Here is a 14,055-nt window from a genome sequence, read left to right as displayed (position 1 = left end):
TGTTTATTCTGGTTTTGACCTTGTTCTCGTTTATGACCTTGCCTCTTTGCCTTGCATAGTTTGGACTGTTTGACTGCTCGATTGACCCTTGCCTGCCTATGTACCTTGATTTCGGCCTGATCCTTTGGACTAATGTATTAAACTACCTAACCTGCACTTGCTTCCATCTCAGCCTCCATTGTGTGACAGTGAAAAATTGCCTTTATCGGCTGATACCAATTATTGGCCAATACATCAGTGCATCTCTAAAATATATATATATAAAATATAATATAAACTAAAATTTGGGGGGGAAATGCAGGGTCATCGAAGCTTGGGGTCATAGATTATTCATCATGTCCATTTGGAGTCCTTTTCCCAAAAACGTTTGGGAATCTCTGTACTGAACGTACCCAAGATTGTGGCATTTCCTTAAAATGTTGAAGCATTTTAAAGAAGAGGATATTCTAAAATATTGCAGAAGCACTGCAAGTATCAAATTATTTGGTTGTTGGAAACAGTTTATATTTTTGTTTGTTTTAGTAAAACTTAAGATCACTCCATATGAGTTTTTTATTTTTATATGTGTAGCCTATAAAAGTATTTTCACTCCTACACTGCACTTTATTGTTGCCCATTACATTTAAGACATATTTATTACAAAAACAGATCAAATTTAATCTTGTAATAGCATTAAATTCCACCAGATGGTAGCAACATTCCTTTAAATGGCAATTCTAGTGGAATTCTGAAGTGGAAACTTTTTGAATATTTTTCTTGGAACATAAACGATTTCAAGGAGTGTCAAATGTTTATACACATGTTTAAAGAAAGTGCATTACATAGATCATTTTTTTATAACCTTTCATCTGTCATATTTCCATCACAGCACAATTTAATGTACTATTCAGAAGCTACTGAAGATCTAGATGTGTTGGTTTAGGGGTGTTAGATTAAAGCTGTAACTAATCACAGCAGGGTTGAGCAGCCATGATGCCATTTATTCGTAAACACATTTTCAAATATCTGGGTGATCAATATACCATGACCAACATACAATCTCCTGCTTATTCAATAGTAACACCATTTATGTTTAACACATTTAACACAGTTGCTGGTGGATATTTTCATAGTAATGTGGCTTAAATATACTATGAGGATCCCCTGAATCCTTTTTCATCACAAGTACACACCCACACCCACACACGCACACACACACACACACCCACACACACACACACACACACACACACACACACACACACACACACACACACACACACACACCCACCCAACCCACACACACACACACACACACACACACACACACACACACAGTAATTCTGACCAGGAGATTGTTTTCCACAAAATACTTTTCAAGGAATATTTCATTCAGAAAAGTGAACATTCATATTAGATATGAACATTGTAAATACATACTTTGCTTATGTGTACCCAAGCTCCACCTTAGCATTGGGATGCATTTGTAAAAGGGCCGAGTCTCACTAATTATGTATGGAGTCTCACTAATTATGTATGGATTCTAGGATATATTTCCCTCTGAGTATGATTTCGTCTGTGCACAAATGTCATTTGCTCTCTCTCTCTCTCTCTCTCTCTCTCTCTCTCTCTCTCTCTCTCTCTCTCTCTCTCTATGTATTTCATACAATATATTATACTACTGTTAAGGGAGAAGACACAACAAGTGTAACATGTCACATTGTGCCTTTTTTTGCCCAAGAAAATAAAGTATAGACAATGTGTCAAACCTTATTATTTATTCAATGATTATGATCAGTACATTGTTAAAATGATTTAAGCAAGAAGTAAATAGTTTCCCAATTCCTAATAACAACACAACTTAATCATATCATAATGTATTTGGCCAATTGAATGATGTTTTAAAATATTTCAAATAGACTCATTCTTTTTAGAAGTGAGTAGCAATGAGTGCTCTCTACAAGTCCAAAATTGTATAACAACAGCATTTAAGGTGACATTGAAACACAAACCAAAAAAGGAAAAAAACAGCAAAGTAAATAAACAATGAATTAGAAGTTAAGTTCCTCCTCATTTTGTGCTGTGAGCTATGAAGGGATAAGCAAAAAGCTAAGCATGAAGTTTTGCTAATTTCTGCCAGAATTGCACATTGCAGACTTTTGTGATGGATGAGGTTTTCATTCAGGTTTTCTTTCTAAAATCATGGGGGAAAGAGTGAACTCTTGTTTTATAATAGTCAATGAACAGACCTCTATTATCCTGGATCTTTATCAAAAGCTTCAGAAAATGGGTTTAAATTGGTTATTTAAAAACAACTGCCATCACTTCTGCTGCAAAGTTGTCTGCAAATATAGACTAATGCAAACCATCTATATTATTTAAAAGATACAATAAAACTGTGAAACTTTAGCAAAGAATGTATAGTGTGTTAATTTCTAACAGTAAAAAGCAACAAAACTTCATAACAATGCTGAAAGACAAATCATGTCCATGACTGTCTATAAATTCTGATATATTTGCGCACAGAGCAAGACAAAATAAGCTGTTAAACACGTAGTCAGTTCTCCAGTGGTGATTTGGAATCCTCAAATAAAGGCAGGAATCCTGGCTTTCATATTAACATTGTCCACCTGGTAGAAAAAAAAAAAACATCTCTTTACTTTCCTGTTATCCAAGAGAACTGTTCCCAAAATGTGCAATATTAGGGTAGTATGTAACTCAACATTAGACATTCTGACATTTTCTCGCTATACAAAAGATCAATGACGCATGTGTATAAAAGTAAAAAGAAACTTGACTAAAAGTTACATGAACTTCTTTCTTTCTAATGGATCGCCATATGCTTCAAATTGTTAAAATGGATATCCACAGCAGCTGGACAGTGAATTATTATAATCATATTATATACAGTACACACATTATTTTTTTATAATGATTGTTCTCTGCCATCAACATATGAAACTGACTTACTTCAAAAATGCCAAAGTTGTTCATGAAGACATCGTAAGTGATAGAAAGTGTATTCACTTTCTCTACTGCTATACGGTGATTGAACACGCAGAAACTCATGCCATTCACAATTACCTGAGCAAATAAAATGTAACTTTTATTAATCCATTTACTTAAAGTTTTGACTTTATTTATTTTCTCCATAAATCACACCTCATAGCCGTCTGTTCTAACAATCATGATGATATCAAAGGCTCCTCCACTGGTAAATGGGCTTCCCTGAATAGACACTTCTTCATCCCATTCCCCATTCCTGCAGGTGTTAAGGGCCACAGAGGTTACCATTGGTTTGAAGTGAAGAGCGGTGTCATAACCAAAATTTGGTCCAGTCTGCAAATTTATTGCAAAGCTGCAAGAAATAATTTTAACATTTTAATGACAGTACCAGATTATACTGATAAAGCTTGAAGTAAACTATTCCATATTTGTTCATTCAAACTGTGATGAAGTGAAAACAGATTGACCATACTACTCATAATCTGAAGGAGCAACCCCTTGGAAGAACAAAGCCAGACCAGGTCTGAAGGCTCCTGAGATTTTGTTGGAATAGACTTTTTTCTGTTGGGGTGATAAGCATTGTTGGTTTATTCCATGATAATTTCTATTGCAATGATGAAGATTTATCATTAAAATGCAAATGTTAAATTTATTAAGTCATTTTTATAATCACATGAAATTTCTTTATTTATCAGAAACTCACAGGGTTGCAGAGTGGATATGGCACATCTGACTGGATGTTAGAAAGCTTTGTGCGTGAGATGCCAGAGATTAGTTCCTTACCAAAAGTAGATGCGCTCCAGTTCTAGAGAGAGCAGAAAATGCTTGTGAAAATGATGCTTATGAAAGGTTTTTTAAAAAAAACAAAGCAAAAAACAACACACATACGCTCACACACATAATTGAAGAGCTTGAGTATACGGTATAACTTACTGGAACAGTACTAATGATGTTCATGTTGACGTCTCCATAAATGTGAAGTGTATTCACTTTCTCCACCGGCATGCGGTGCTTGAACAGGTAATACTTCTTCCCATTTACATATACCTGGAAAGTACAAATGTGTCATTCTAATGTAAGCATATTTGTATTATTGTTTACATTGTGTGCCCACATTATTTTAATCTTCATACCTCATAGCCTTCTGATTTAATCACAAAAAAAATATCAAAAGCTGATCCTTTGGAAATGGGACACCCTGGTACACGTTCAACATTCTCCCAGTTCCCATTCCTGCGGGTGTTATAGGCCAACGAGTGACTGAATGTATAGTACATGTGAAAAGTGATATCGCCATGTTCCTTTGACCCGGCTATAAGATTTATTTCAAACCTGTGTGTGGAATAAAAACTTCATATCAAACTACTACAATAAAAATCCATGCAATATACATAACATTCTGGCAAAATAAAATGAAGTCAGTGTGACCCCATACTTTTATTTAGATAAATATTTCCACTACTGAAAACTGTTCAGTATGTCATGATCAATAACATGAATACATACGTTATTCCTGTTGCGAGAGCAGCTCCTTGGAAGTACACAGCCATTCCAGTTTTCAGCCCTCCAGGAATTGCATCAGTGTAAGGAATTTTCTGTGGCGAGTATAAGCAAATAATAAACATGAAATGGTGATATAATATTTTTATCTAAACTAAACAACATGGATTTAGCTGATGCAACAACATTTCTACAAATTCTGCTTTCTATTTTCAATTAATTGAAAAGTCATTAACATTTTCAAATTAGTGACAATTTATGCTATAATGTAGTAAGGCAGTATTTATTGTTAAGCTGCGCTATTTACATAGCTTTATGTATATATTCCTGTCAATTTGTATTTGCCCCATCCTGATTTCTTGTTTTGTGTATATCTCATATTAAATAGTTTTAGATTTTCAAATGAAATACAACATAAAACAAAGGAAACCTGAGCAAACACACAATAAAAATGTAGGGTTTGCAGTAATCAGGCCTGGTTGCGTCTGGTCCCCATAATGAATGCAGTTTCACTGATTGAGGGGAATTAGTAACTATGGGGGCAAATACATTTTCACACAGGCCCAGTTGGTATTTGATGACTTATTTTCCTAAATAAACAACATTATCATTTAAAAACTACATTTTGTGTTTACTCAGGTTGCCTTCGTTTTAGCTTAGAATTTGCTTTAATTTCTGAAACAATTAGTCTGAGATATACACAAAAACAGAAGAAATCAGGATGGGGGCAAATACATTTTCACAACATATACATATGTAATCATGTGCATAATCAATGGGAGTAATTTTGCACTGTTGCTACTCACAGGACTGCTGACAACATTTGTAGTCTCTGTCTTGATTGTAGAAAGAGACCATCGTGACATGCCCATACTGGTCATTACTGTAGTCCTTAGTTTATTTATGAGGTAAGGCATGGATAAGTCCTGTGGGAAAAGAAATGATTTGCTAAATAAACTAACTAAAATATATGTTTACATATTACTGACATGCATTACTGTTAATCATTTCATTGATTCTTTAAAAAAAATAATAAATATTGAGGTTACATTGATATCAAATTCTCCATGCAGCTATTAAAAAAATTTAACCAAACCCATATGCATGCATGAACAGGAGTAATTAGTAATCTGTTATCATCATAACTGACCCATTTGTCCACTGTGACATCTCTCTTCCCATGAAATGAGAAGGGGACAGAGTCGCTGGCATCACTCACTCCCGCATCACTAACAGCTCTGTACCGGACCCAGTATTGTTCTTCTGGCTTTAGTTGAGTGAATGTGAAGCTGGTCTGTGCATCTGAAGTGTTGATGACTTTCCATGCATCAGCATCAGCTGCTGAATCAGTTGGCGGTGTCATCCTGTACTCAACTCTGAACTTTACTGTCTCTCCAGTTGGGGATTTTGAAAGCTTTAGTAGGACTTTCTCATCACTAGTTTCTACAATGGGTAGGGGGGGTTTGGATACAGGCTGGAACTTAGGACTTTTCAGAAGGCCGTTCAGATAAAAATGGATGGAGGTTCCTGGATTGGTGGGGTCAGGTATGGAGGCAATGATGAACTTGATTCTCTTCTCATTTTTATTGGCCATTGAAAAACTTGTAAAGAGAGAAAGATTCTGCCTCATTCTCGCAGAAATGTCAAGGGAAGTGAACCAGGGCTGTGTTGCTTGGGGTGAGAAAGCTTTTTTTTGCTCCAAGTTTGTCAACCCTTCAGATTTCACAAAGTCTTGTAGAGCCACAAGGTATAAGTCTTCATTCTTTAGAGATGTAAATGACAAGCAAACCACCACATCAACATCAGGATCAAATAGGATGGAATTAAATGACCCAGATGATGTCACAACTGACAGGTCCTTCAGCCCACTGGTATAGGAACGGAGTATATTTAATTCAGTTGAAATGTCGTCTAACCATTTGTTCATGTGGGTATCGGTGAAGGGTGATGAGTAATGGTTGTTCAGGATGTCCCCCAGTGCCTTGTTCTCCAGTGCCCCACTCCGAATACCTGGCAAAACACTGCACAGTGCCTTCTGGAATGCTATCTTATAAGAACGGTGTAAGTCCTGAAACTGCAGCAGCCTACCCTTTAGATCAGGGAAATCAAATGTAACAGGGTTTTTGAGCAAATCATTGCATCTTCTCTCTACTTCACTGAGCTCCTCCAGCTGAGTTTCTGTTTTAGACACCAGGCTTGAACTGATTTCTCTCACCAACTTAGCAGCCCTGTTATCCAAAAGTGTCAGAGGGTACAGCCACACAGTCACTGGTACACCTTTACTGTTTCTTTCCTTCAGGAGACTAGGCAACCTCTTGCATGCCCTCAGAGCCTCTGTGAATGTGGTGGGGTTTTCTTCAAGCTCATAGTCACCATAAAATGTGACGTTCATATTCTCAGCTAGTTTCTTTTCATCTTGAGTCATCTTTAGGGATGCTTGCCCCTCAATGGAAATGGTAGGGATCTTCTTGATCACTGCATAAAGATTTCCTTCAATAACCTGTTTGCTCTCATTTTCTGCAGTTGTATAATCAAACACCATGACAGCAGAAGCTCCATACAATACAGCTGTAACTACATGAGTGGCAGTTTTCTGTTCAAATACTTGTGGATAGATGATATTGCCAATCTCCTTCATAGTGAGTTGTTCAAATGTTGTCGTCTGGCTGTACTGCATAGTAACTCTGCACTGACGTGCTGAGGACTTGGAATCCTGCAGGAACTTGGCTGATCCGCCAACCTCCACTAACCCACCTAAGAAACTGGCTTTAAGGGAAGCACTAACATCTAGGAGGTTGGCTTTTTCACTGACACTGTCAGAGGCAGCAAGCTTGACAAATGTTTTAGTCTGGTCATGCACATCAAGATCATCACGCAATGCGTGCTTGTCCCATAAAGTAACACCTGAAATAAGAGAGAGATGAGAAATGATATATGTATCACAAATGACATTACTTTTCAGCAAATATTCTAAAATCATAACTGCGGTCTCAGTGTAACATCATCGGACATTAGTGGTCATGAGTCGCTGGATTCTGATCTTGTATTGTACAAGAGTATAGTATAGAATCCTAGTATCTAGGTCCAGGACACTAAAACTGAAAGCAAATGAGAAGTTGCCATATGTTGCTTTATTTATATTTTCTTTTGTGTCATCACTATTGATTTTCTAACAGCATTGCCCAATATGACAACAAAGACTACTGCACATTTTTTCTTGTTGTAACTTAATTCATATTGGTAACTTACATTAACAATATCTGAGAATTTTTTTTTACAGAAGATATTGAGTGAAAATGAAAAAAGAATTCTCTTTGCATCAACTTGAGCTTAATGAATAACTAAACATGAACCTCAGATTGAATACAAATATTTATGTTGCAACTTAATATGATGATTAATATGACATGCACAAGCCTTTTTAAATGTTCAATGAATAAATGAAGGTTCTGCAGTCACTGAAACTGTTACTGGGGTGGCTTGGTAACAAGCCGCATTAAGTACCCAGCCAAGCCCGCTATCCAAAGAGATAAAAGGTGGAGTAAATCTAATATAACCGATTCAGTATTATATACAGAACAGTACTGTGCCTTCAAAAATAATGAAATTAAATGTTTCTCCCTTAAAAAACACTATAAAGAGCAGTAAATCTTAATACATGAATCAAAGGCAATATTTAATGTGGCGACCCTTTGCTTTAAAAAAAAAAAAAGTTGTCTCAGGTAGAATTCATGTAGTTTTAGGAAATAAGCTGCAAGTTTCACTGAGCATCTTGCAGAACCAACCACACTCATAATAAATATAGAAAGGAAGAGAATAAGGTCCCTAAGTCTGAAACCTGAACTTCAATAAAAACTTCTCTAAAGTTCTGCTACACCTAAGGCACCAGAGCTTTGTGGACTTTAAAAAATAACCTCAAAGCACCACTACTGCTCTGCTACGTGGCACAGAATTCTATCCGCATGCCAACTTCCAAAACCCGTTGGTTTAAGTAGTGGCATGCATGGGTGATGTGAATCAGCGCTAATTAATTAAAACTAATTTTCCTGAGAAGGTACCTGCAACGTTACAGAAACTATCATACAGCTATGATTTTGTCACTAATATGCAGGAAGCTTTTACTGGAATTATTTAGCTACATAAGCAATCACCCATGTGCTTACACATTTCACTTTAAAGTAAATAAAAACAACAATAACAACAATAAGAATCATTTTTTTCAAGTTTCCAGCTTCTCTCTTAATCTTTTTTTACCTTCCTGAACCCAGTTCTAATTCTAATATAGCACTCTCATCATAAAAACCCACAATTTTCAGAAAAAAGCATGAATGTGAGTAATATCCTTCTTGCCTTAGCATGGATAATGAACATTACAATTTAATTGCACTATAAATGAGAGGCTTACCTGGAATAAAAGAATCCATGCGGCAGTCATACAACATGCCAGGATACAGGGCCCTTCCCAGGGCTGACATCATAATGATTTTGGGCTCCATGGCTATCCAGAAATACACAGTGTTAATAATATGCATTTCTGAATTATATACAATGAGTGTCCTCCATATGAAAGGAGCATTTTTTTAAAATCAAGATTTATGTACATATAAATATATAGATAAATAGATAGATAGATCTACTTACATAAATATAAGAGTATATGAGACCTGTTGTTCCCAGTGTTCTTCTATGCTTCTAATCTGAACCCGATTCTTCTGAAAATGATGTTGGTTTTGGAGACTTTTATAGCCCTATAAAATAATAAATAATGTTAAGGCAAATAATCTGGGCAAATGATCAAACAATGATATCGTTATCTGGCAAACATTGTGTGATCTACCCTGGGTTTCCAAATGAGATGGTAATTATTGCTATGAAGCTTCAAAGTAAAATAAATGTAAAATAAGTAAAATATGTGCTGTTTCTGCATGCCCAAAGAACCTTAAATTTGGTTTAAGCCAGATACATTATGCAAACTGCATACTGTGGGAACAACTGTGTGTTATTTACCTTCAGTTTAAATTTGCTTAACAAACTGAAAATGATGTTGGAAGATAGTTATCTGTTCTCTCTAGTCCAATAGTGGAAAAAACCCCAGTATTGTAGGAATAGACTGCTTTAGCCCGTACCTTTACAACAGAACTTTGTTTGTCACTTTAACAATACTTAACTCATACATACTTAACTCATCCAATATTTAACTCATCCATACTTAACTCATCCATACTTAACTCATCCATCCATCAAGCTGTGCCCCAACGGTCAGACACTGGTTTCACACTGGGCATGTTTTCTGTGGTTCCAGTTCGAGTGCAGTTGTTCCTGGAGCCCCTCGCAGCATTGGTCTGCTTTTAGACAGTTGATTCTATCAAAGTCTGGTGCATTTGTGTTCATCTTATGTCATGTTCATCTCATAAATGCACATGGAGAACACAACGTGACACCATATATTTTGTTATTTTGGTGCTATTAGTATTTGGTGCTATTTGGTGCTGTTTGGTGCAGCAGATATTATGTGCAGCAGTGAACCTCTTCTGAGTCCTACAAAATCCCCTGCCACTCATGGTGCATGTGTGTTGTGAAACGAATGATGTCATCATCGGCTAAAACACATGCGCAGGTTAATTTACTTCTTGAACAAGTGCGGATCCGAGTTCTCATTCACAGGAATCACGGCTCAGTTCCAGTGCAACCAAACTCAGACCACCTCCTGCAGGTAGTTGTGGGTTTGGTACCACGGTGCACTTCCTGGGCCACATGACATCTGTCACATTATCAATTTTTCATGCAAACCGTGCGTTTTGGACTAAACTGCCAGTATGAAGGCCCCCTCAGTTTTAGGCCTTCAGTCATTCATTTTGAATTATGACCTACAGTTGCAGTCAAAATTATTCAACCCCCATTGGAAATCATGTTTATTGTCAAAATTTACAGACTTTCAGCTGTCTGCAATGAACAAATCAAACAAAAGCAATTGAAATAGTTCAACAGAACGAATGCTTCAAGTGGTATCCCAAATTCAACTGAAAATGCAACTCATAATGATTTCTCCAGTCTCAAATTTATTCAACCTGCTGAATAGAATCCCTCACAACAGCACAAATATGCATAACAGGTGTTGTCTCAAGCACACCTGATGCAATTAATCAAGGTCTTCATTAGTTGCAGCAGTTGTGCTTGAGCTGGAACACATGAAATATCGGAACTGGCTATGGGCAGAAAATACACAAAATACCTGGACAGAGCAAAAAAAGTAAGCTATCAACAGCTGCAGCCAGATTTCTGAGAAGGCAGGTTGTGAAAAACCCTCAAGTGACTGCAAAAGACCTGGAGCAAGACTTGGTGGCAACAGGCATTGAGGTTTCAGTGAGCACAGTACTAGTCTAAACAGAACTAGTCAGTACACAAGACGTAATTCAAACGCTCAGAACATACAATGTTGTGAACAAATAGCAAGTCTTTGTGGTGTGTATGTGAGTCCATGTCCTTTATATACATATCAGACAAGAAATGAGTGTGACCTTAGGAGAAGTGTCCTAGAACTTGGGGGCAGATGTGATAGAACCTGTCATGGAGTCAGCCTTTTTGTGCATTTGATACTTCCCACATCATAATTCTTTCAGCAGAATGGCTCTGAATCAGAATGAAGTGGAATCGACGCTATATTTCCAAAAGTATGTGGATGCCTGGCCATGACCCCCTGTAAGTAAGCCTTTCCTAAACCTTTTCCACAAAGTAGGAGGCACATTATTGTCTAGGATGTCTTTTGTATGCTGCAGCATTACAGTTCCCCTTCGCTGGAACTAAGAGGCCCAAACCCGTTCTAGCATGGCAATACCCCTGTGCATAAAGTGAGCTCCATGAAGATATGGTTTGCCAATGCTGGAAGAAACCGAGCGGAAGAACTGAAGTGGCCTGCAGAGGGCCCTGATATAACACAACAGCAAATCAATTGATATATATATATGTTTCATTTATATCAGTATAGCCTATAGCCTAAGTATTTACACTCCTGCACTGCACTTTATTTTTGTTATTCATGTTAGACTTTTTATTACAAAAACTGATCAAATTTAATCTTGTAATAGCATTAAATTCCACCAGATGGTAGCAACATTCCTTCTAATTGTAATTCTAGTGAAATTCTGAAGTGGAATCTATTTGAATATTTTTCTTGGACTATGAACAATTTCCAAGAGGTTCAAATATTAACCATACAAATGTTTAAAGACACAGCATTACACAGATCATTTTTTATAAACTTCCATGTGTCATATTTCCATCTCAGCACAACTTGATGTACAATCCCGATTCCAAAAAAGTTGGGCGCTGTGTAAAACATAAATAAATGTAAATAAAAACAGAGTGCAATGATCTGCAAATCTCATAAATCCATATATTATTCACAATAGAACATAGAAAACATATCAAATGTTTAAACAACGTAAATATACCATTTTAAGAAAAAATGAGGTAATTTTTAATTTGTGGCCACAACACGTCTCAAAAAAGTTGGGGCGGGGCGATCACTAAGAGTTCACACATCGGCTCATGCTTCGAGCTCACACATCGAACTTGCGCTACGGGTCTCTGAGCATACTGCAAGCTACAGCGCTAGCTCAAGGGTAAATCGTGACATAACCCCCCTCGGGGAGTGTGTTCTGGGAGCGCCAGAACACACTCCCCTCCCCTGGCAGTCCTGTGCCAAATGTCTTCAGCTGAACCGGGAGACTGAGCAGCATCCTCAGTGGGGCAGGAAGGCAGAGCAATGTCCTCAGCAGAGCAGGAAGGCGGAGCATCATCCTCAGTGGAGCAGGAAGGCGGTCTGTTGTTCTCCATCGACTATGCAGGCTGAACTTGGTTGGCTGTGTCAACAGACTAAGTCGTGAGCTGAACTTGGTTGCTTGTGACATCGGTTTCAGGCATTAGGAGAACTTGGTTGGTCGCGGCGTCAGTTTCAGGCACGAGGAGATCTTGGTTGGTCGTGTCAACAGACTCTGGCGTGAGCATAACTTGGTTGGTTGTGACGTCGGTTTCAGGCATAAGGAGAACTTGGTTGGTCGCGACGTCAGTTTCAGGCTGGAACATGGTGTGGAAGGTCACATCGTTGATCTCAGATGGGAACTTGGTGTGGGAGGTCAACTCGTCGACTTTTAGCTGGAACTTGGCGTGGGAGGTCACCTCGTCGACCTCAGACAGGAACTTGGCATGAGAGGTGGTCTCTTCGACCTCAGACAGGAACTTGGCATGAGAGGCGGCCTCTTCGACCTCAGACAGGAACTTGGCATGAGAGGCGGCCTCTTCGACGTCAGACAGAAACTTGGTGTGGGAGGTCACCTCGTCGACTTTTTGCTGGAACTTGGCATGGGAGGTCGCCTCGTCGACCTCGGACAGGAACTTGACTTGAGAAGCCGTCTGTTCGACTTCGGACAGAAACTTGGTTTGAGATGTTTGACCTCGGACAGGAACTTTGCTCGAGAGGTTGTCTCTTCGAACCTCAGACAGGAACGTGTCTTGGGAGGCCGTCTCTTCGACCTCGGACATGAACTTGGCTTGGGAGGCCATCTCTTCAACCTCGGACAAAAACTTGGCTTGAGAGGTCCTTTTTTTGATCTCGGACAGGAACTTGGCTTGAGAGGCCGTCTCTTCGATCTCAGACAGGAACATGGCTTAGGAGGCCATCTCATCGACCTTGAAATTGAAAGGTCGCCGTTCGACCTTGAACAAAAACTGTCTTGAGAGGTCGTCTCTTTGACCTCTGACAGAAACTTGACTTGGGAGACTGTCTCTTCGACCTCAGACAAGAACTCGGCTTGAGAGGTCATCTCTTCGACTTCGGACAGGACCTTAGCAGGAAAGGTCGTCTCTTCGACCTCTGACAGGAACTTGGCTTGGGAGGTCACCTCGTTGCACTCTAGTAGGAACTTGACTTTATGCTGGATCTCTGGGGATGAGGCCACCTCATGGATCTCAACCTCGAGCTCTGGGGATGAGACCGCCTCTTGCATTTCATGTTGGAGCTCTGGGGATGAGACCACCCCGTGGGTCTCATGCTGGAGCTCTGGGAATGAGAGTGCCTCATGGGTGTCATGCTGGAGCTCTGGGGATGAGACCGCCTTGTGGGTCTCCTGTTGGATTTCTGGAGATGAGGTCGCCACATTGATGTCCTGCTGGAGCTCTGCAGGTGAGACCACCTCAAGGGTCTCAGGTTGGAGCTCTGAAGATGAGGTGGCAATGGTGACCTCTGTCTGGATATCGGCAGAGGAGACCACATAGTGGGTCTTAGGCGGGAGCTTGAGGGAAGAGGTCACCCAGTTTGCCCGCTCATAATAGGTGGTGAATGGCATGGTAAGTACCATCAAGGCTGAAAAGTATATACAGGTTTTAAAGCAAAATATGCTTCCATCCATATCCCATCCCATCTTTACTTCTGAGAGACTGCATCTCTAAGATACTCTTTTTATACCCAGTCATGTTACTGACCTGTTGCCAATTAACCTAATTAGTTTCAAAATGTTCCTCCAGCTGTTTCTTTTTAATTACACTTTTCCAGCCTTTTGTTGCCCCGTCCCA

At 38.9% G+C, this 14,055-nt stretch overlaps 1 protein-coding gene across 1 annotated transcript; it reads right to left on the bottom strand.

Annotated features, from left to right (window-relative positions):
• Positions 1–1,737: 1,737 nt before the first annotated feature.
• On the bottom strand, positions 1,738–9,223 carry LOC108258304 (cytolytic toxin-alpha). Its single transcript, XM_017456852.3, has 12 exons — positions 9,127–9,223; positions 8,891–8,983; positions 5,636–7,389; positions 5,292–5,411; positions 4,492–4,580; positions 4,119–4,317; positions 3,919–4,032; positions 3,689–3,790; positions 3,458–3,546; positions 3,142–3,337; positions 2,950–3,063; positions 1,738–2,609 (listed from the first exon to the last, which is right to left on the bottom strand). The coding sequence occupies exons 2-12, from the start codon at positions 8,979–8,981 to the stop codon at positions 2,565–2,567; spliced, it is 2,913 nt and encodes a 970-aa protein (XP_017312341.1). The 5' UTR covers positions 8,982–8,983; positions 9,127–9,223; the 3' UTR covers positions 1,738–2,564.
• Between the last annotated feature and the right edge of the window lie 4,832 nt (positions 9,224–14,055).

This window comes from Ictalurus punctatus, chromosome 26 (assembly GCF_001660625.3).
Source record: "Ictalurus punctatus breed USDA103 chromosome 26, Coco_2.0, whole genome shotgun sequence".
NCBI classification, from domain to species: Eukaryota; Metazoa; Chordata; class Actinopteri; order Siluriformes; family Ictaluridae; genus Ictalurus; species Ictalurus punctatus.
This window is presented reverse-complemented; position numbering and strand designations above follow the sequence as displayed.